The sequence below is a fragment of the Homalodisca vitripennis genome, chromosome 1, assembly GCF_021130785.1.
Source record: "Homalodisca vitripennis isolate AUS2020 chromosome 1, UT_GWSS_2.1, whole genome shotgun sequence".
NCBI lineage: Eukaryota > Metazoa > Arthropoda > Insecta > Hemiptera > Cicadellidae > Homalodisca > Homalodisca vitripennis.
In genome coordinates, this window is record NC_060207.1 from 132,110,131 (window position 1) to 132,133,784 (window position 23,654).

Here is a 23,654-nt window from a genome sequence, read left to right on the forward strand (position 1 = left end):
ATTTTTCATTTCTACTGGATTCTGTTTCCAAATTTGGCAAAAGAGTACTAGTAGTTAACTCGCTACTTTCCGCTCCTGGTTCGTCTGGAGAAAATATTTCAGATTTTTCAGGACTTGCCAATGAATTTACAAGTTGTTCGTTATTTCTATTTGTGTACCTCTTTTTTCTGCGTAACGTTATCTCATTCTCAGTTTTAACATTTTCACAAACTGAAGTATTTTGTCAATTTTTTTTTAGAAGGAAACAGCTGATTGTTTGAGCTTCTTTTTTCTCGGTAAATTCAACAGCTCTGATTTAAGATCCCTTTCATAGTCTTCTAGCAATAATGGTCTGAAACATACAGAATAAGAGTCTGGGTTCCATTTTCCTGCCCGCTTACACAAATACACCCATCTACTCCTTATTTCAGGGTCTTTGGGAAAATTAAAATATACCACGGCCTGTTTCCTTTGTTTTAGCGTGGCTCTTGTTGCAGACAGCAACAGTGCACCTTTTCCCGGGCATTTATTAACCTAAAAAACTGACTTTCAGTTTCAATATTTCTTTAAATTACTACTTGTAACGTACCATGATGATATTAGTCGAACTGCAATTAGTCACATCAAGTACAAACATGTTACCTCCAAAAAAATACTATAAACAAATATCACCAACATACAACAAATATGGAGAACACAACACCTTAATGCTAGACAGAAGCGAATGCACTGTTAGGAGGCGGGAGTGGACCGCGGCGGCAAATCGCAGGTCACCGGTTTGACGTCACGCCGGCGGCTCGGGGGTATACTGCTGGGCGATATAGGGGATGAGTCAACCTGTCCCTCTACCAACCTTGGTACAGATGCCCTACGCTAGACTGCTTTACGCGCGCTCTATTCGCCAGCCAGCAGCCACCACCATAGTCAGTGAAAATCTGTCTGCAATTACTTTACTTCTTTCAACACTCATACTCCACCAAATGAATACGGCTCGTTCTACGTGAAATCGGCTGGACTGCTTGGTTCTCAAAATTTGTATTTATTTAATATTTCAAATGCTTGTAAACAAATTTGGTTGTTTTGGCAACAAGGCGGGCCACATAAAACTGACTCGTGGGCCGGATTCGGCCCGCGGGCCGTAGATTAGGCAGCCCTGGTATAGAGGCCTGGCACTTTTCATATGCAACATCAAAATAAGCCCAGCACTCAAAGGGTTAAGGTTGTAATGATACATGCATGCAAGACTGTTTACAGTCACTGCTTGTATAGACTACCAGATTCTTTAATCATATAAAGGTTATATTTCCTACACCTGACATAAAAAGGGAGTAGATTCTTCAAAGCATCAAGATGTATGCAAGTCCACAGATTTGCTCTGAGGACAATGGTTAAGTAGTAGTACTAACCTTGAGCCACCTGTAGCCAGACGCTGCTGTAGTCCGTGCCCCGGGGGGTGGTCACCATGCAGGTATACCAACCGTTGTCTGACATGTGCAGATTTTCCAAGACCAGTCGCTGGGGATCGTACCGATCGGCTTTGTTCTGTCAACCACAACACCATGAATGTGTTAGCTGTCGCTGATTCTTACAAAGAAACACCACAGTAATAATAGGTTCTATTTACATATATCTATAAAACTGTAAACAACAAAGTTCAACCTCAAACCTCTTGTAAAACTACTTACAAAGTCATTCTGTAATATAACATGTAGAAGTATTAAACTAATTTTTAATAATCCCATAGTAAATAAAACTTTACAGCTATTTAACAAGTGTCAGTTACTCAGTTAACAGAATGCGTAAAAAAACTGAACAATCGTATATTATTTAAAAATTATCATTTGTATCTAAAAACTGCATACAAAATCATCCAATTCATGTCCAAACAAATCATGTGTTGTGTTTCACCATTACATCTTAGTAACAAACATTTCCTGTCACAGAATATTTAAAATACTGAGTTTATTTCTATGGACCAAGTTCCCCACAGAAGTGATCTAAATAAGGTGGATTCAGTTAACAAAAAAGTAACTATATGAATACAGACATTTCAATTTTATATTTTCACCATTCACACAACAAAATTCAGTAGCACAAAGTTTTGCCACTTAACTTTGGTTGTATAATATCAAAGTCATACTTGACAAAAGAAAAGCTGTAAATAAAAATATTATACAAATACTTAACAAAAACAGGAGTAGAACAAATAAAATACCACTACATAACACACAAATGCACTACAGCAAGTAAAAGCAATGTAAAACCTTGTGTTTGCGTGTTTATTGCTTGTGTATTTTTTATTTTGTTAATATATATACATGCTCAACTGTGTGGGCATGTTTTTCTGATACCTGATGTAGAGGACAGAAACTAATTATTAAAACAGTTTCAATGTTTATTATTAATAAGTAACAATGGTAAATTCAAAAAGTTTTGTTAAAAATGCAAAGATATGATCAAGAAAATTCATGAAAAAGGCTTGAATCTGACTTTATACTAACAATATACTGAAGTTCAGGGTCACTGCGGTTGAAGCGGTGAGGAGGGAAGTTGTCATGTCTAAGCCACTCAATCTTGCTGTCCTCCAGAGATGACACTTTGCAGATCAACCAGGTCGTACTGCCAGGACGCACTGTTGTATTACTAGGCGTCTCTACAATGATTGGCATAGAGCTCTTATCTCCTGTAACATGTCATATTTCGTCAGAAAATCACAAATTATTACAAGGGAAACTGATGGTTACAATTAACCAACACATTGCCACTGTCTTAAACTGAACAAACATGTGAAAGATTGGAAGTTTGAGAGGAAAGACATTATGTGATGGGTGTGGCTGGGTATCCATAATATTGACCTATTCCAATTCCCATATCAAGCATGGTATGGATGGTCATTTAACTAACTATGCTTAACTCAAGAAGCTTTGTAGTCGTCTTTTTCCACCTACTCAAATTTATAAGCAAACCTCAGAGAAGCTTAATTTTCATACCCTAAAGAACCAAGATGTGAAGCCAAAATGATCAAGAACTGTGCAATTCAAGATGACCAGATTAATGCCTAAGTGATAGTATAAAATCACACAGTAGGACACCAATAAGACTGTCTGGGCAGAACTGCTGCTCTTGCATTAGGAGCGCTCATCTTAAAAATAGAACCACTTTCATTATATACCCAAATTCCTCTATTTCCTATAGAGTAGTACTGTAAGTAATTAATTTCTAAAGGTTTATACAATACAAAATGGCAGCCGTTTAAAGGTTCAATATTGATCCTTTTTCAACAGCCCCATTTTGTAATGAATAAAGTATGGTTTGTTGCATTATATTCTAATCATAAAAAACTTTAAGATGATATGCATTTGATGCATAGACTTGCATTTAAGATTTCCATGAAACTTCCCATGGCCGGTACCCCAATGTGGGCGTGTGATAGTTATTGCATAAAAAAGTAGTTAATATAGTCGTATTTGTAAATTTTTATATGTTATGGTTTTACAAATATTCAGCCGTTTGGGGACATTTTACAGGCCCTGTTTAATTTATATTGTTACTTAAATTTCAAGTTTAAATATCTACAGAAGACTGTATATTAACAAAAAGAATCTATTATATCAAACAATTTAACTACAACTCCTGATTTATTAGACCTAAATGATGCCAACTTATCGGAATAAAACAGCCCCAGATGTTGGCACTCCTGCCAGTCTGGCTGAGCTGTTATGAGTTATGGTGGCAGTTGGCAAGACTGCCTCGTCAACTCAACAGCTGTACCAACACACAGGGCCAATAATTGGCTTGCATCATAATAAAACCTTTGTCTAAATTACAAAAATAAACTCAGACTGGGCGACTCCCATTTATTATCTCAGGAATAGACAGAGTTTTGCAGATATTCTTGTGCCAGTTGTTCCCAGTTTTACGGGTCTTTGTCTTGTCCCCCAGCCACTTGTATTTGTTAAATATTGCTTTCCCTGTCTATGTTATTCTACAGCCACACTATCTGATGGGGACATTATCCCTCTATTTTGGACATCTTGGTCTTCTTCCAACTTTCAAGTCTCAAATTCTTGTATGTAAAATTGCATTTTTTTAAAGAATGTTGACAATAAATGTATCATATTTCAATTTTTTACAGCATAGAAATCAAAATAGTATATTTTTGAATAGAATGTCTATAACGGTTGTATAGCCTTTCAAAATAAAATTCTAAGTAAGATAACATTGCAATATTGTATGGTTTACTTTTTACAGAAAAAGTAATATTGAGTAGGCAGTAAGTGTCCTTCATATATTTTTAGCTATTTACAGTTCTTTGAAATACACATAATTTTGTCTAATTCTATAATATGCTTAGTGCCAAATGAACCACTGAAAACCACTAATGAATTCTTCTAAAAATTAAATTACTTTTTAAAAGTAATTAAAAACATTAATTATTTTTAATTAATCTATCCATATCATAGAAAAATTGAATGAATATCATTCATTGATAATTATCTTATTAGTAGCAAAATGTACATGACAGTCAATAACAAGAACTATAATAAATATAATAAAACGCACGATAGGCCTGCAGTTGTGTGGTGTGAGTGAGTGAGTCCAAGGAGTTACTGACTATACAAGTATAGTTGGCAGACTCGGACACCAACACAGTGAGGTTGACAGAGGCAGCTGGCATCTGGCGGCCATTCTTGTACCAGGATACTTCCGGGGTCGGCAGACCTGAAAGATCACAGTTATTACTTTAGACACACCCACAGAAACTGAACATATTTGTATGGGTGGAGAAAATATTACTGTTCCATAATATACGGTACCTGAAAGCACATTATGACAAATGTACATTTAAAATTAAGATCAGGTGTTCTGTTTTAAAACTGTTCTCTTTTAGTTTGGAAAACAAGAATCAATTTGCATTTTATAAGAACATAGTATAGTTAGTTTCTCGTAAAATTGATATACATTGAAATTGGCAGTTTTCACTCATTTGAATAGTTGGCTGATGCTAATACAACTATTATTATGTGTTAAATGAATGTGTTTTTATTTTTTTCAAGCTAAAAAATTAGGCCTGTGACAAAATTAAAGATTTAATATTTCTAACAGTTTCATCCATTTTAACCCAAACTAGTGAAGGTGACAGTCAGTTCTTTGAGTAGAGAAAATTCATCTATAGATATAATTGAAAATTAGACTGTGTTCTTTTGTAGTAGAAACTGGTGCTCACTTCCTGAACTATTAGAGCTCTAAGCAATAGCTCTTCAAAGTTACTGTTCTTTGAATACTTTACTTAACTAATAATTATTTAAATATATTTTTATATTATTTGATGCAAGTAGGGATAGTATTATAATTATCCTACCATTATATGTGTAACATTAAACAACATAATGGTTAATTTGTAATCTACTACATTGCTTAAAAGTTAGGTCCTGTACTAAGTGCTCTCAGAATTCAGAAATTTAAAAGAGAACTATCAAAACAATTAACCATAGCAATCAAATCAAAGCAAATCTTAATATGAGCTTCTGATTATGTTAGGATTTATGATATCCTTTCTTTGATAAAGGTTTGTGAAGGAGTGAAAATTATCATTCTTAACACATGGACTTAACAAAAGAATTATCAATATGTGACAAAGACAATGGTAGTACATAGTACGTCGGTTAAGGTAATTCACATTGGTGGTCAGTTTTGGTTTTTATTGATGCAATCAAGATACATTACATAAATTTACTTTATCAAAAATATATTTTTTTCCTCAGACATTTTTTGCTTCAATTGTGGATATTGAATTTACAGAACCATGAAAACTCTATCAAAACCACATATGCCACAAAACTGTAAATACGCAACAAAAACTTATTCCGAGGCTAAATTTAGAATCTCCTTGGTTGCACAAGACTCCAAAACAGTTTATTTGCATTTCTTGTTTGTTTCCAGAAGGTTCACAGAGTCACAGGTGTGGGAGGTGAGGTTTAGTTAGAACAGGTGTTTACAGCAGACTTCCTTTGATGATGCAACTACTGTAACAAACAGCCCTCAGAAATAGTTCGGAAAGTTTTAGACATTTAAAATACTGAAAAAACTTTCCTTAAGTTTAGATGTTTTACAAAAGAATGAGACAAGTTTATAGCTATATGTATGTTTAGTGCATTTTGCATTGAATGGAAGAAAATTTGACCTAAAGTACTAACTGTTAACAGGTATTATAGTTACAAAAGAATTAAGACTCAGTTATAAACCAATTTCATTAGTTGACTTGTACTAGTTATTGTCAGCAAAGTTTCTTATTAAAATGACATTTCTTAGCATTTTCAGTATGACTAACATTACAATATGTGTAACATAAGTTTAGCAGAGTATTGACAGGTTAGCCTCTAAAAGTTTATAATATTAAGCAATAGCGTATGCAGAAAATGATTTCAGAGGGGGCTGATACATTGGGTGGTTTAGGAGGTATAAAATAACCTCCAAAACAGATGTTTGGGACTCTTTTCCCAAAAAATTATTTCGCTTTACGTTATCAAAAATGTGTTCTAGCTTAAAACAAACAAAAAGATGCAATTTTAATATTTGTCTTTTGAAATTTCAGAGGGCTTGAGCTCCCTGAATCCCCCTTATATACACTCATGGTCTTAAGGGAGGGAAGACATTGAATAGAGTGTCAAGAATTTAGTACCTATAGAATTATATGGTTTGCCTCAAGGATTCACCCTCCTTGTTTGTCCTTCTTATAAAGGACGTGGAAAGACAGGTGAGGGTCAGAGAGAAGAATTAGAGTATAGAACAATTTTGTAAGAAGACTTATAGGAGTGCTAGAAGATGTCAAGGAAAATTACCGTCAGAAGCACAAGTAAGTGTATAGTTGCTGCCGAGGAGTGCAGCTACCATGTTGTGCATGAGAGAAGGGTTGCTAAACACAGGAGCTCTACCCTCTCCTTCAGATTGTTCCAGGCTCAGCTGGTTCATGCCATCATCCTCAGGGTCTCTGCGGCTGCTGAGTATCGGTGGAAGTGATGGTCTGTCCACTTCTGAGACCAGCTCGAGCACAGATAGACTCATGTTGTATCTGTCACCCTTCTCACCTCTAACTTGGCAGCTGTACTCTCCATTGTCCTTCTGTGAGACGTTGCGAATCTTCATCCTATATGGTTAATAAGAAAATTTAACATTAAAACATCAAAACTCATACTCTCCTTCAGGGTTTTCATTCTTTATCTCAACATCATACATATGAGTACATAAATATAACATCACAAAAAATCAGTTCTTACAAAGTTTTTCCTGAAATATTTAACCAATTGTTTGGTATGAAAAAAATTATGTAAATAAGGCAAATGGATGGAAAATATCAAATTAAGCAGTTGAAAATATGTTTCACGGACTTCAAACATTAATGAATTGTGCTTTAATAATAACATATTAATTAGTTAAGTTTATGCAGCATAAAACATTTAAAACATTTCAATTAGTAACCAATAAAAGTATGATCAATCTAACTACATAGAAGTTATTGAGCTTCAATTATTATTCTGAAAAATACTATTAATTACTCAATAAATTTACACTTCCAACTATGGTAGTAATCATAAGCTTCATCATTGAATAGAATAGAAATAAAAATTGTGACAAAATCACATAGACTGATAACACAAATATATAAAATAATTATTACCATATATCAATACACATTCAAGTGTTTTAAATTACGTTATTCATACTATAATATAATTCATTAAAGATGGAAATATCTTATTAGAAATAATTTAACACTAAAACTCTGAATCTCTATTAAGTACTGTTTTTATAACCAATTTCCAAGTTGTGTAGCCTACTTACTACCTTTAAAATAAATAGCATATGAAGGATATTCTGTTTTTGGCTACATTGATAAGTTATTGGAATCTCTTTTCCAAAACCAAATTCCATTACATCATCATCCAAAGGTGAGTTAGAAAAATTTGGAAAAGGTTTCATTTCTTTTATACCATCTAAGGAAGAAATGGTGGACACTTTGTGACTCAGAACCCTGATTCCAATGCAGCCTCACTTTCTTTTTCAAAATAAAACTTCCAAGCAGTTAGGTTGTAGGACCATATCAACAGGCTCACACATTCTTTGAATAGTTCTTACAAATTTCTCTTGAAGTTCCCAAAACTAATAAACATGAGTTATTCAAACTCACAAACAGTTTTGGAAAAGTTAACATTTATGGAATTTAATGGTTACTAAAACTAAATATCAGAATAGCCTATTTATAATTTTAGCGATAAGATTTATATTTTTGACAATAACATATGTCAACATTTTCCTATGTTCTCAGGATTTCGGAATTCCTCTAAGATGCTTGCTATTTCTGTGAATGATCTTAAAAGAAGTCTTGAAAAGTGTGAGTGAATGATCATGTGATGTATATATATAAAAGACGTTACAAATACTGTCCTGGAGAAATTGATCACTGGAGATTTTGATTTGATTGAGGCTTATGAATATACTAAAACTGAAACACAAAAAAATATTCAGGTGACGTTGGTGGCAGTGAACTAAAAGAAGAAAACGAGCCGAGGGCATAAAACTGGATAGTATATAAAAGTGAGAGAGTGTTTGGACACACAATCACAACAGATACACCACTGGTATAGAGTACAGTGGACATTATAGACAGTGTTATTGTTTAGCGGGCGGGAAACACAAGACATTTGTCCAACTGGAGAGAAGAGAGACGGAGAGACCAGAATAGATCAAAAGGTGTGAAGGTCTACAGAGTTGCCAGTAGAGGAGCAGGTGTTCAGCTCAGTGCTCGGCTCTCCTCTTCACTTTACACTTTCATTCCAACTGTCTTACACTCCCAGATGACAGACAGTCTTCGGATTACGGTTTGAGTGATGGACGACTGTTGCAGCTCACAAATATGTTCGTGTAAATTTCGTGAACCAATTACCTACATGCAATAGTCTCCTGCACTCTTCATTATATTTAAACTTACTATTATTTCTTACCTTGTTAAAAAAATCTCTGATATAATGTAGATTGATTCTATGAAAGTAGTTTTGCTTGAAAATACAAAATAACGAAGACTGGTGGCTTGCTCCAGTTATATCCATAGTTCAACTCAGTGATAAATAATAATCTTAACCATAAATCATTATTTTAAAGTAAAGAAATCAGGGTTTCAAATGATCTAGATGTTTTCGCCAAGCTGTCATTATGTGTACCCTATTAAACAATTAAAACATCATATTTCACATATAAAGAATTTCTCTTATACGAATAATAAATATTTCCGTCTGATGTAGTTTTATATGCAATTTAAACAATGGGAAAAAGTGTATTCCTTGCAGTGTCACTATTTTGCTTGTTTTATATTAATAATGATCATTCTGGATTCATATTCAGCAGCAAAAATCTTGTGTAATTACTGTATGTTTTGATAAAACAATAATACAGAGAATCTATTCTACAACTTATTTAAATTAGTTGCGGCTAGCTAATTTATAGTCCAAAACACTGAATGTTTACAATATTGAGCAAAAATTAGACTAATTTTATACCACACGATTAGGCATATTATTAATCAGTAACTATTCATTGGCGTTATATAAATCTGCAATGCTATTCTCAGGGCTATTCTTTAACATGATGTAAAGCCCGGAGCGTAACCCTAACAAATCTCTCTAATCCAGATCAAACACTGGTGTTCACGGAGGTAAACAAATGAGGAGAACTGAGCAATGGTCGGTCGGGCCCCCAACCAATTACCCAGAGAACTGACTCCTGGAAGCAACTGACTCATTTATAACGGAGAAGACTTTGAGGCAATTAGTCTCGGCATAGCTTGTGTCTAGGCCTCGTCTAGCCAGGGCCGTTTGTCTATTGTGTCCGCTCCACTACTGTCTGACCGCGATTGAAGCTCTAAAAAATGTTCTAAAACTTGAAAGGGGAGTGAATTCCTATGTAAGGAAACATTTTAAAACTTCTATTGAAACTCGTAATATTTGAACAGAAATAATTAAACGATAGACGAACAGAGAAATAACTCAAGAATTGTAGGAGCTGCTTGTTCCATTAATTGTAGCCTGAAATAATGTTGTGATTCTAAGCAATGATGATTAAGGACAATTTTTTATTAATAGGCGATCAATTGTATTGCATTAATCAGCAATCCAAAACTAAATTTCCCACTGAGGTTCTAGGACCAGCCAACAGACTTCGCTATTTCCTAATAATAATAATAATACTAGACTGGAATATTTGCAAGTATTAGAAAAGAATTATTCCTGCATAGATTATCTAAACTTACACTTGGTTTGTTTCCAATTGACACATCAAATTTCTCCCATTGCACTAACTACCTTATAACTCCCACTACCTTATATCTAGTGACATTTATAGCAACTTTGACTTGCAGTGTGCCAAAGCAGAAAGTGGAAGCACCAATGAAAAAGTAAGTTTTTTAAGATTCTTGTATTAGTTTTTTAACCAAGTGAACATACTGCTATTATTAGCAAAATGAGCAATCCTGGATCCCTAATAATACAAATTAATGCTAGCATCTGATTAATTTAGGTAAACATATAAAAAATGTTGTAGATGGAGCTTATATTGGTTACTGTTAACTTAATTACATAAAACATAAAACCAATATTTAATACTTTTATTTTTGTGGGGTCCTATTTCCAAACTTATAAACCTGGCAGTTGAAGTGAAAAGTTGAGGTGTTGTAAACCTTATGACCACTATGATATATATAAACTGTTTGATAATGAATACTAGATACTAAATTTATTTTATCTTTGTGTTTGTGTTTGTATGGAAAGACACGTGGGCACGAATCATAGGTCCAGAGGATAAATTGGTAGTATTTAAACAAATTACTAAAACGAAGAATATTCAGTGTATTTAGAATGCGATTCTTTCACTAACGAAGTTTGTAACTACTACTTGGTAAGTTGTGTTGAAGATTACATGGGCCTATTGAAAGTAATACGTAACTTGACAGATCTGTTTATATTTCTTTCCCGCGAAATGTCGATCAGAAGTTGTTAGTATGACAGTACTGCATTACCTTTGCTTGTTCAAAGTAAATGAAATCCTGGAGTTTGGTTTGAGAGGCGTTCCATCTTTGAGCCAAGAAACAGGACCACTCTGCCCTGCGACGGTCTCCCCACAGTCCACCACCAGTCTCCGCCCTGCCTCCACCACATAGTCTGTGTGACTCTCTGGAAAGGCAGAGAATACATTATCAATACAACAAAATGGACGGTGAGCTCTTTCATACCACATGCAGTTCTCTTACACTCTCTTATGCCACTACACATCATTAATAATTAACTGGACCCATCAAAGGACTATCCAACCAAGTATGAAGTACTTCATATATATTTGTAAGTAGGCATTGTGGCACTACAAGTCCTGGCTGATATCCAGGCTGTCAAAGAACGATCTGTCGATCAGAAGCGAACTCCAACCGTTGCAGTAGACCATTCTGAATAGGTCCACTCGATCCCAAAACTTCTTCACAGTGTTATAGAAGACGTGGAAGAGATGAACACAAGATAAAAATTGATGTTCCTCGCTATGGCTAATTACAAAGGTATCGTCTAAGCTTTCCGGTTCACACCATATAAGCATTAAAAATTCAGTAAAAACCTTATGATTATTTTTTTCTCTGTGTGGAAACCCATCTTCAATCAACAAATATTGAAACAAAATTAACAGAGCGAGTAATGTACATTCCCGTTTACTAGCAAAGGTTAGTTTTGGGAGGAGAAGCTGTACTCTAACTGGCTGATACTCAAAAAGTCAATAATCGATATGGCTTCATTATTGTAGGCTACCAGCTAATTTATAATCTTATGTTGTCTACTTTGTTGAAGTTATTTTCCTTCTCTACTATTTCTTAGATTTCTATTATAATCCTAGTCTTAATGGAACATTAGTTCTAAGCTGTAGTGTTGCGAAATAAAGCACTTGTCATGAATATCATTGTTTAGATGGTACAAATTAAAAGAGTTGTGATGATTAAAATGTAAATATCGCCATATAGGAAAAACACGTTTTCCTTAAGAAATTTGCAAATTTGATTTTTTATATAATTATTAACAGTTTCAACCTATTTATATTTGTAAGTGGATCCGGGGATGTAAGTGAAGGAGAGGGATAGAATGGAGGTGGGAATTTACTTTGTAATATGTTTAGCTGTAAAGTACTGTACTTTAAATCTGAAATTTTCTCATTTTTAAATTTGTATCTAATAAAAATGAAAATTTTCTATTGACTGTTTACAGTACGATAGGAGTACGAGTAATACCCAAAACAGTATTAAATACACATTTATTGTGGAAACAAGTAATTTCAATTAAACGCCCTCTACTGTCCACACAGATTAGATAAGGTTCCCGTGAGACGAAACAAACCCACCTATCTCCTCCTCTTCGCTTTGTTGTCACGCTGACATCAAAGCTGTCATTGCTCAGTTGGCGATATAAATGTGTTCAATACATCGCGCGTTGTTGGGCTTTGTCCCCGTGTTAATGAGTTGGACCGACCGCCAAACCCGACTCTACACGAGAGTGAGAGCCAGACTGAGGATAAAACTGGGGACGGTGGACCATTAACAGAGGGAACAATAGAGCGTTGTTTGCAGCGATCAATGGACAGGCGAGATTCATTATGGAGAGATCTGGACCTAATTACGGGTCCGCTGCATGCCGATGCCGGACTGGGACGTTTCCGAGCTTCCTCATTATATTTAGCCGAACCGACTAAAAATGTAATTCTCTATGACAGGAGTCCGCGACCCCTCCTTCCTCTGCGGATCGTCGGATCTAGTCCTGAACACGTGGTTACGACCGCCAGCCCACCCGTGTTGAGAAACTGTAACACCACATCTACTCGCAGATCAAGCGTTGATGATTTTACTACGGTATTTTACTGGACTAAATAAGTATGACTTAAAAATGTATTCCTTTTAAAAGTTTATTAATTTAGGTATTCCGCCCAGGTATTTCGTAAATGGGAATTGGATTAATTCAAAATAATGTGTCTTCACTGAGGATACCGATTATATTTCGTCCATAATTCCTTTAACTTTCTACATTCATATCTTTCTCTTTAGTTTCTGAACAGAAAAGTTAAAGAACCCGGAATTTTCCCAGTCGACGTAAACATCACCAAACCTAGTTTGACTAAGGAGTATCATACGGTCTTCAGAAATCACAAGGATAACTGAGAATCTGAACTGTCACTCAGTCTACTTTTAGACAAATACCTGAGTGGCCCTATATCCTCCACGGTAAATCTCTGTTTACATTTCCACTATGCTACTGGGCCGGCCGCACGGAATACCTGCCGCTTTGAGTTTAGCCCCACAATAACAATGTTAAACCCTTTTATTATTTATAGTCACAATTATTATACTATCTCAATATCATGCGAATTTGTACTGTTATTTCAGAAAACAATCTGACATTTTACTTCGTTTAAATGTGCAAAATGTATACACTTTGTAAAAAAAATACAATAAAGAGTTTGAATGAGTATTAGTAATATTTTTTATACGAAATATCTTCCACATTTATAGACAAAAATTGCATAAAGTAATGGAGATTTTAACAGTGTTCTTCTGACGTAAAAATCAAAGTCGTTTAAAAACAGCTGGTTCTTTATTACCCTTATTATGGTGCCGCAGACCTTAGATCGTACCATAACTATTTTATACCATGCGCAACCGTTCTGCACATCGTCATTAATCTCATTATAAAATTAACATAGTGAGATTAACCTGTAATGCCGGAGCCGAATCTTACAAGCGCCTGCAGCTTCAGTAAAACGCGACCTCTGTATCGTGCTGTATCACGTGTAACATCGAGGGTTATGCAGGCGCAGTGTTACAACTAATAATCCTATCAAGAGCGAATAAAAATACGCTTCATAGTCTATATTCCAACCTAAAGTGTAATCACAAACTAATCCACAAAGCTAAAATAATGAGAATGTGTAGTACTATAACTGAATTTGTATTTATTTCCTAGGACAATTACTAGCGAAATTCTAGGACAACAATAAAAGATTAATAATTTTTAACTGTTATTACAAATTTGTACTGTTGTACAGCACATCAGATAAGCAAGACAAATATTTTGGATGGAGACACTAAAGTGCTTAAGAAATATACACGATCTGCTCACTACATTACAGGTTCCTTAATACAACCATTTCCCTCTTGCTACAACCGCCAATTAAGAGAAATGTTGATTTGGTAATTTGGTAAATACGTTGCAGATACTAATATAAAACTCTGAAATTTGAAATCAATAATAAGATATTAGATCAACTTGTTTTATAATTTTAGACAAAAAGCGTTTTGCTTACGAGATTTCAAGGTTTCTTATGACAATAGCAAAGCACGGATAACTGTTTATTGTAACTTCAATAAATCACCGTGATTATAGTTTCATTATTTAACGTGAAGACTTCAAGGAATAATAAATAAGGAAAATTAAATCAAGAACTGATAATTTATTGAGAATACCAAACACTGTCTACATATAAATATTGCACATGTGTTTAAATGTACACATATTTTTATGAACGACTCTTCACCCTTCAAGATCCAAGCCAATTTCAGTCTTTTTAACCAAGTGCTCCAAAAGTTTTTGTAAGTTATTAGTGGCTTAAAGTTTATTCGGAAATATATGTACATAAATTCTGGAACATTAGAAGAATAAATATATAATATCTTGAAACAAATTTTTGAAACTTTAAAAGAGGTTTCCTTCAAAATATCTACAACATGTAATTATTTTAAAAGAAGATAATTCTTTTTTACTTTTAAAAAATCGAACCTTTAAATAGTTACGTTAAATATTTGTTCTGCCACTATTATACGTCTGAGTTTTTATCAAGATAACGACTGTGATTTCATATTTGTACATTAAAAATGTAATGACGATTATATTCTCAACCAATAGATAAATTTACTGGTGGAATAGGAGTTTTAGTACTGATTGAAACCGTCAGAGGTTCTTTGAGAACAGATTTTAAAATTGTGTTATCACAAAAATATTATCATCATTATCCACATGTTTATAAAATAACTTTATTTCCTCTGTTACGTGTATTTATTTTATTACGAGTAATTTGAAATGAAAAATTGTGACCACTCTGATTTCGGTGTTCAAAGTAGGAGTAAATACATGTTCATTAATATTCAAACGTATACAATATTGCTGTTGACGTCTGTACTTTTAAAATGAAGAAATCTAAACCATTGTTGAAGTTCTCAACTGTGAAAATGAAAAGTCCTCTGTTAAATACGATGCAATATTTTAAGTTCCCGATGTTCGCCGATTTCCCGATCGAGGCCCGAAATAACTCGGTATGGAGGGCGAGGCCATGTGGTGTGGTCTGCGCGATTTGCCGTATAAATAGAGCCATTCGTCAGCCATCGGTCGCAACTGGCACGCCCGTCTACGTCTGTCTGTCTGCTCTGCGTGGATTGCGCAATTTTGGGGATGCGAATCAAACTTTATCCCTTTACCCTTCCACGAAAAATTTACAATGACGAACAACCTCGCGCTATTGTATTCACTTTTCAAATACTCGCAAGTTTACCTAGATTCCTTTTAGCATTAATGCATTTTTAAGCCTATAAGTAGATATATTTAACCGTTTAATACAGGAATAATCATTAGTGTTAAAAATTAGCGTATTGAATGATTTCAAATCGAAAAGTTATTTTTAGTGATTTGTCATAATTGCCAAATGTCTGATGAAACTACACGTGGTTTATTGGGAAAAATTACAATCTTCCTCGACAATATGTGGTAGAAGTTGACCTCGCCGCGGAGTTACTGTAGTCAGTTTATTTCTCTTTGTTTTATCCTTTTCGTTGGAATTTTCAAGAAATATAAAATAAATTATTCATAATCTACATGAAAATTTTAAGTAAAAATTAAAACTACGTTCAAGTAACTACACTACTTCACTGTTAGAGGTCACAGACTTATGTTCACTGACATTCTAAACATAGCCTACGAATGAAATTCGCCAAATACTACTCTCTAGTGACGATCAATCACTTTTTCATCACCGGTAAACAGTGATTTATTGTCTCAGTGCACAGTTAAAGAAAAATCTTTAATAAAATAAAAATTTGAATAAACAATTTCTTTTAATTTAAGCTGGATTGACTGTGTGAGTCTCATTCCATAGACCAATTGACGTACCTACAACGATTAAAAGTAATGATAGCAACGTCTCATAAAAAAGGGTCGTTTTGATTTCATTATTTTAGACTGTTTGAAACTCGGATCGACTTGAATGAATGCCTTTTGTGAGCAGACTTGGTTAAGAACATTGATCATTACTTATTTGAGCAAACAAACGAAGAGCTGTCAACTAGGATCACTGCAGTAATCCCGAAAGTGGACAAGATATTTAAACTCAAATAAATTTATCATACCTTATTTCCATTATAACTGATCAAATCCGTTTACCCATGGATCAGATCCAATTTGAGAGTAGCTTAATATCGAAATATATCAAATACTGAAACGTCTATCCAAGAGCATAACGTGACTCCCCCGCCACTTGAGAGCAGGTAACTTCACTAGCCCAACGGTCCCTGGCTAAGAGGCATTTAAAAGATCAATACTCGATAGAAGACAAATGACTGAGCAGACGTTGATCGCGTTTGTAGCGTAAACCTCTGTGATTGATAGTTTGTTTTTGTTATGGCAGGCGAGTGCCGGATCAGGAAGAGCAGAGAGACGACGGCCACCTGGACATCTGTCTGTATTTGGAGATGCACGGATGGGCAATCCTTTGTTACTTGGAATTACGAATATGTTTTAAATTTTCTTTCAAGCTTCCCTAACGCCGATTTTCACTGTTTCCTATCATGTTAAGATCGGAACTAGGAGAGGGGTAAGCGAAAATTGTTCTCGCTCATCTGGACATATTAGGGAGGGGTGACGAAGTGAGAGGCGCCAGCCCTGGAGAGAACCGAATTTAGACTAAAATAACGTTAGTGCCAAATACAATAAAGTCTGTTTAGGTATGGCGCCTACAACAATGTTATTTATATTCAATTCAAGTGTGGTTTATTATTTATGTTTTTAATTTAAATTAGATTTATTTAAATTATTGTGAGACAACATAGCTACTGTTATTAACGACGACGGTTTAAAATTCCAGTACCAAATAATATTAATTAATCCTTTATATTTTAATACGAGCGGTTTTGCAGGATGGATCACGAAATACAGTAGAAAACATTGGGTCTTCCAAGCGTGAACCTGTGCCAAATAAGTAAAGCATTACCCCTATGCCATTCTGTTATCAACAGACCATAAAACTATGTTTACGTTTAAGTTAAAACTCGATTTCTCCTATATGTCATGTTTCTACTCAATATTCAATAAGATTAAATCATGTTATACACACAAAAAAACGTAGTTGAGGACCTTACTTTGAGTATTTGACTATGTTTATATTATATTATGTAAATATTATATAAACATACACAATAGACGCGTAACCAAATCAAATAATGTACTTAGGGATAGAAGAGTTTGTGACGCTGTAAAAAAATATAAATGCAGAGAGTATAGAAAGGGTTGCCAAAATCTATTCTTGTCCCGAGTGAAAAAAACTAGCTCCAATACTGTTTCTGTGTACAAAGTCTCCCTTCCTTGTTTATGAGTATAGAATTAAAAATAATGTACCTATATGCAAAATTGTTTTAATAATTTAAAGGTGACTTGTTCCATAAATCAAATAGAACAATGTAAGCATCACGTGATCAGATTCGTCAATCTATTCAGTCGCCGCGCCCTCCACTTTTTGCGGGCAGGGACTCTGCCGGGTCGAGCCAGGTCAGGGTATTGTTATGGGCCAAAACATCGTCAAGAGCCGGTAGCCATTGTTTCGGGGGCCCGGGGACCAAATTTAAATACCAAATTCGTCAAGCCCTCGCCCCATAAGTCATAGAACCCTTCCCGCCTCCGCACTGATAAAGCCGAAAGAAATTATAGTAATTAGGGTAATATTAGTAAGAAAATATCAGTAATTTTGGTGTATTATTGTTATTTTCTTACTTTGACATAGAACAAAGTAAGGAAAAAAAAGTAAAAAAAATAATAAACGAAACCGATATAGACAATTTAATTTTCTTCAGCTACTGACCGCTTTACAAAAATATAAATGACCTTTTTTATTATTCCTATTGGAACCAAGAATTTCGTTTTTATTTCAAACTGCCAAATTGCAATAAAATATATTGTTATTCACATCCAGTAATTGACCTAACAAAGAATTAATAATAGCAAACTATAACATAAACCTTTCTACTGCACATACCAAACTTTGTGTACTACATCGTCGTGTTCACAATAGATACGAAATGTTATTTTTGGGACGTCAATACTCTTATATCAATAAGATTTTTATACGAAGAAAACGTTACATGGTTTTAAATATAATTTCTTCGGATATGGTTTAAGCCACTTAAACCAGTTTAATTAAGTAAATTATGAAAAAATATGATTTTCAAAACGAAACACCTTGTTAATCAAAACCCTACATTTTGTACAACATTATAAAAAAGGCAATGCGTTTCATAACTTTAACAATAAAACTGTTTTCATTCCAATTTTTTCTGAAACTTAAAAATTAAATCCATGTGTTTAGTTTTAATTGAAACATAAAGACAATTAGTATGGTCTCAACGGTTATACCTGTTACTCACCAAAATGTAAGATAAATTTACTGATCAATTCAAGGAAGATTCGTTTTGTGAAGCAAAATGCAAATTTACTTCTTAAAGAATACAAAATAAATAAGATAAAACAGTTTTGTTTTTTTTTTTTTTTTTAGAAAATTGAGCCTTGTTCACAAAGCGCCGCGATTAATTATGATTGAAGAGTTGAATTTAAGAAAAGAAAACGCACTCCAGTATTCAGGCAGAAGAAGAATGTTGCCGGTAAAGGTAAAAGTTCGTGAGTGAAGAAGAGGGGTCTCTCTGTCCACCGTCCCACTTATGTCTGAGACACTGATTAACTACTGTTTCAGCACTATCTATTCATACTGTGAAAGGAAGTCAGAAGATAAACAAAACTACTTAAAACTTAATGCACATTTGGTAGTCTGGTACATTAGGATATGTTAATAACACGGTCATTTCACTTTTAAATTGTAGATATACACAAGTGATAATCGTAAATACGCTCACTGAAGATTCAACGGAGAAGGTTCGTGCGTGGGGTGGGCAAGAATGGACACCCGATAACAATGTAAATGAGGCAGCGGGATAAACGCTGCTGGAAGCTGGGCAGTTTGGATAATGTACCTACAAACGAGAGGCAGTTAAATGACTAGGCCACTGACAGTAATGTGTGTAGCAGGGGGCCTAAGTGATTGTTCTGGGGAGGGGGCAAGGTCGACTTTTTGTGTACAGGGTCAAGAGGACGAGGGTGCTGCAAAAGAAATGTGGGACCTTCGACCCGCGCGCTCCGTGAAGACGAGAAACTGGAAACTAATGGCTCAAAACTGCGGAACGAGCATTTCACAATGCTGTTGTTTTAGGATTTTCCTAGTAAAATGAAATACTAACGGGAGAGACGACGACCGAGAGGTCTATGACTTCAGACTACAAATCTGAGTTAGCGATAGTGACAAATTGTATTTGTCTTTTGTTAACCTTCGGCCCACTTTCATTTTAATCTTCTACCTAATTTGTGTCCATACGGTCATTGTAAAATAATTGAGCAATGAACTAATGCCCTATACTTCAGATATAAGGGTCGGGTATAGGTTCGCTTGTATTGTAGGTCCTGTATTTCCTGGCGCTCACAAGGAACCCTTGGAATAGAGTCCTTTCTGGCATATTTCAGAGATAAGATACATAATTATGGTCTGTAAAAGATGTGACGATCTGAGCGTACCGATATTTAGCTTATGGGCAGCCTTCCTGTGTTAAAGGATTTGTACGCTGCGCAGTTGGCTAAATAAAGACATAACCAGTCACTGATGTTGGTTCTACCATAAATTTACAATGTGAAAGCCAATTTGGTAGTGTACATAAATTTTAATTTCTGAAAAATCCAATTAATTCTGAGAGCGTGAACAGAACTTTTTTAGGACTCAAAATATTAAAAATCTATTGTGAATATTTCCTAAATTAAATAATAAAAAAGGTTGTAATAAGTATATTTAGTAAATATATTGTTGGGAATCATAAGTAAGTATAGAGCAGTCAAGTATATGTACGATATAATCCCAAAATATTGTTGAAAATATCTTCAAGAATTAATTTATAAAACAATTAATTATAGTTGCAATAAATTAATAATTTTATTGAACAAAAACAAGTACTAATAAATTTATTTGTAAATCAACCAAAACTTCATTTCAGAGGTTTACCTTTGTGACAAACCCATAAGAAAATTAATTTGAAAGAATTTCCTGAACTGCACACCACACTAAAGTCCTACCGATACTGTATGAGAAATATACGTTATGCAAGTGCTCAGTTTATTTGAAAAGTTATTCTGCATATAGATAGCACACGCAATAATAATTTCACGATACTTTCCAAGTAGTAGTATATTATGTCATCCGTTACGTAGCCTTTTAGTGCATAATATGTAAAATCAGACAGGAAATAGAATAAAACGTTGCACTGTATCGTTAGCCCGTATAATTTCCATAGTGATGTCTCGATAGAAGGCTACAGCAACAGAGGAAGACTAATGTCTCTTCTTGTTTATTGTTCTGTAGAGCAAGAAGCCTGGACACAAAAGCCTTCTGCGTTGCTTCAGGAGTGACAAGTTTCAAAGATGGAGTAAGGGGAGCTGGAGTCGCTCCTGCTGAAACCTCATGGAACATTAACATAGAAGGTAATCTCAGTTTCAGACATTAGCACCTATGTTAAAGGAAGGACTAGCACATTTAGACCATATCATTTGAGAAAGTACAATTTGTTGGTTATGGCTCGCCCAGGTCTAGGGTTACTAACGGCCTTTGCCTCTGATAGAGCTCAGCCCACTCCAACTATTATTACCCGCAGTAAAGTAGACCCATCGCCCACCACAGTATCTACACAATTGCGGTTAACATATTGTCATTCCTGAGCATCCACTGAGTTGCTTAGATGTTAGTTATGTCCCTGATACCCAGGCATGTATAATTCATCCAGGATCTCGATGGTGGATACCTCATCTCAGTACCTGTTTTGCGCATTCACATCGAACGTTTCCCGGCGAATGCCAGTTTTCTTTTGTACTCGCATTATGCTTAATATATTATCGCAGTAATGAACTTATCGAGGTCCCGACAGTACGTTCTTATAATTGTGCCATTGTCCGTCCAACTGTGCGATAATTCTTGATAAAGAGACCCAAGAGGCTTGAAAGTCAGAGAAGAGTTCTTGGTCTAAAAAAAGGACCCTATTGATTTTGAGTCATAGGTCAAATCGTATTCCGTCGTCTGTGTGTCTGTCTGCCCATCTATCACATAACCGTTGAAAAAGGCCCTAGAGACTTGAAACGTAGTAGATTCCTTCTGGTGCATGAAAGGGCCATATGATTTTGGGGTTAAAAAGTAAAAGTTCTAAGTTAAAGTATAAGCTGTCCGTCCATTTGTGCGATCACAATGTTATGTTCTGTCAGTCCTTCGAAACTCCGTCGTATTGGGTATTATTCATTTGATTTATAACAATTGCTGATACTATTACCTCAATTATATTTTAACATTAGTGTTTCCATAACTATGTTTTACAGTTTCTCGTCTCCTCATTACTAACCCCCAACAAACAGCAACATCATCCTACGTTGAATATATGCACTTCGATTCCAACTTTACAATAGGCGGTTTAAGATTGTAGGAACTAATCAATCATAATTAATAACTAAAAATAGCACTAATCAGTGTTATACATAAGCTTATAGAATTGGTCATTGGAAGCCTCCGCGCTTCCGTTTATTCCATTTCTTTAATATCTAGGCCAATTATTAGGGAGAACACTACAATTTAAACTATTCCAGTAAATCTACTTCACTAAATTATTCCCCGCCGTCACACAACACATCCACTGGTGTAGTATTAGTGATTCATCATGTCTCTGAAAGTTAAGAGTATTAGAATGAGAGCAACTTCAACAAAACATTTGCGTTGCAGGAGCGCATTACAAGATCCATTTTGAGGCCTGGCAGTTCAAAAATGACATCTGTCAGTTAAGAGGCACTAACCCATCTCGACACTTTTGTTTCTTATCGCTTATCCTACCTTAGTTGTGAGGGGAAGGGAGAGGGTTGACAAGTGTGACCTTTAGAAAAAACTAACAAAATATAAGCTGAAAATGTATAAATTTCACTCAGCTGAGTGAATTATACCGATAAAGTACTGATTCAGATAAGAAATGTAAAGGGGATCCGCAAGCCAACTACTTCCGTTGTCTTGTGCCTGTGTGTATGTATGTGCAAATCTGAGTGAACTCATCCAAGTAAACAGTCGTAGGTAGGTAGGTAAGTTTTACTTAGACTTAAAACACATTTTAAGTTGAATATTTTAGTTAATATATGTCAATGAACAACAATTATACAAATATTAAGCAGTATTTGTTAAAAAAAAACTGATCAATATTAAATTCAACTAAATCCAACATAGATAGGAAAGATAGATAATGTATTGGATTTGACTAAGAAAAATAAATTGTTGCCATACTTATGAAAGGTGGTTAAGGTTACATGTAAAATAACTGTTAACTGTGTAAGGATAGTTCAATTTAGTGACAGAAAAATGAATAAACAGAATAATATATTTAAACGAAGAAAATTAAAGCATTCATAATCGATTGCTTATTATTGGTATTACACATTACAACAGACACCACCAAGGTAGTAACCCGTATTAAAATGTCCACTCTTTAGTACCCTTTATAATATTTTAATTTTTCAATGTTAACTCAATTCCCAACCGTGGCAAAAACCATCCAAGGCATTGTTCGTTATTATTTATTATGTCATCAATCATAATTTTAATATTTTTACTAATACTAAAGGTATGCCTATCAATATACATAGGCCATTTTCCCCAAATATTTATTCCCTTAGTCCCTTAGTCTGTGTTTGTTCTATTCGTTTGGCATAATTTTAAGCAATATTTATATTTACTTTCAACAACTATACTCAGAACTATAACAGTGACTGAGTTACAGTTTTCTTAGACACCCGCAAAGAAAAGTTATGATTGTCTTTGAGTAAAAATCCAGTGCCACAGTATCATATTCGTGATTTATGAGTAGTTGAATTATGAATTATAATCATTATGGTAAAAAAGGTAAGAAAGTCGCGGGACTGACCGACAGAAGTGACTACTGCTTATTACGGGCTGTGAATATATATCTTGAAAAAGTACGATTGCACTTGTTTTTGTTTTATTACATGGTTATTTGAATTAAACCTTTTTGAAGAAATATGTGATTTGCTAATATGTGCGCCAGTGTTTTTAGTTTGCACAAGATGGAAAATTTAACCGCAATGGGCCAGCAATTTGTGAATTATAAATAATGTTTAGATTTTAAATTTTTGTATTGAACATTGACAGGCTATTTATTCATTATTTGTAAGAATGGCGATATTGTTCAAACTATCTGCTCTTTTATTGTCTCT

At 34.6% G+C, this 23,654-nt stretch overlaps 1 protein-coding gene across 3 annotated transcripts in view; it reads right to left on the reverse strand.

The window, feature by feature from the left end:
* The window catches only part of LOC124371349 (fibroblast growth factor receptor homolog 1-like), a 109,573-nt gene that overhangs the window by 35,205 nt on the left and 50,714 nt on the right, over positions 1-23,654 (reverse strand). For all 3 annotated transcript variants that reach the window (XM_046829689.1, XM_046829692.1, XM_046829681.1), the window contains exons 3-7: positions 11,048-11,201; positions 6,822-7,126; positions 4,543-4,701; positions 2,481-2,662; positions 1,386-1,521 (exon numbers count right to left, since the gene is read on the reverse strand). In XM_046829689.1, the coding sequence (XP_046685645.1) occupies positions 1,386-1,521; positions 2,481-2,662; positions 4,543-4,701; positions 6,822-7,126; positions 11,048-11,201 (936 nt within the window). The remainder of the gene's footprint in view (positions 1-1,385; positions 1,522-2,480; positions 2,663-4,542; positions 4,702-6,821; positions 7,127-11,047; positions 11,202-23,654) is intronic.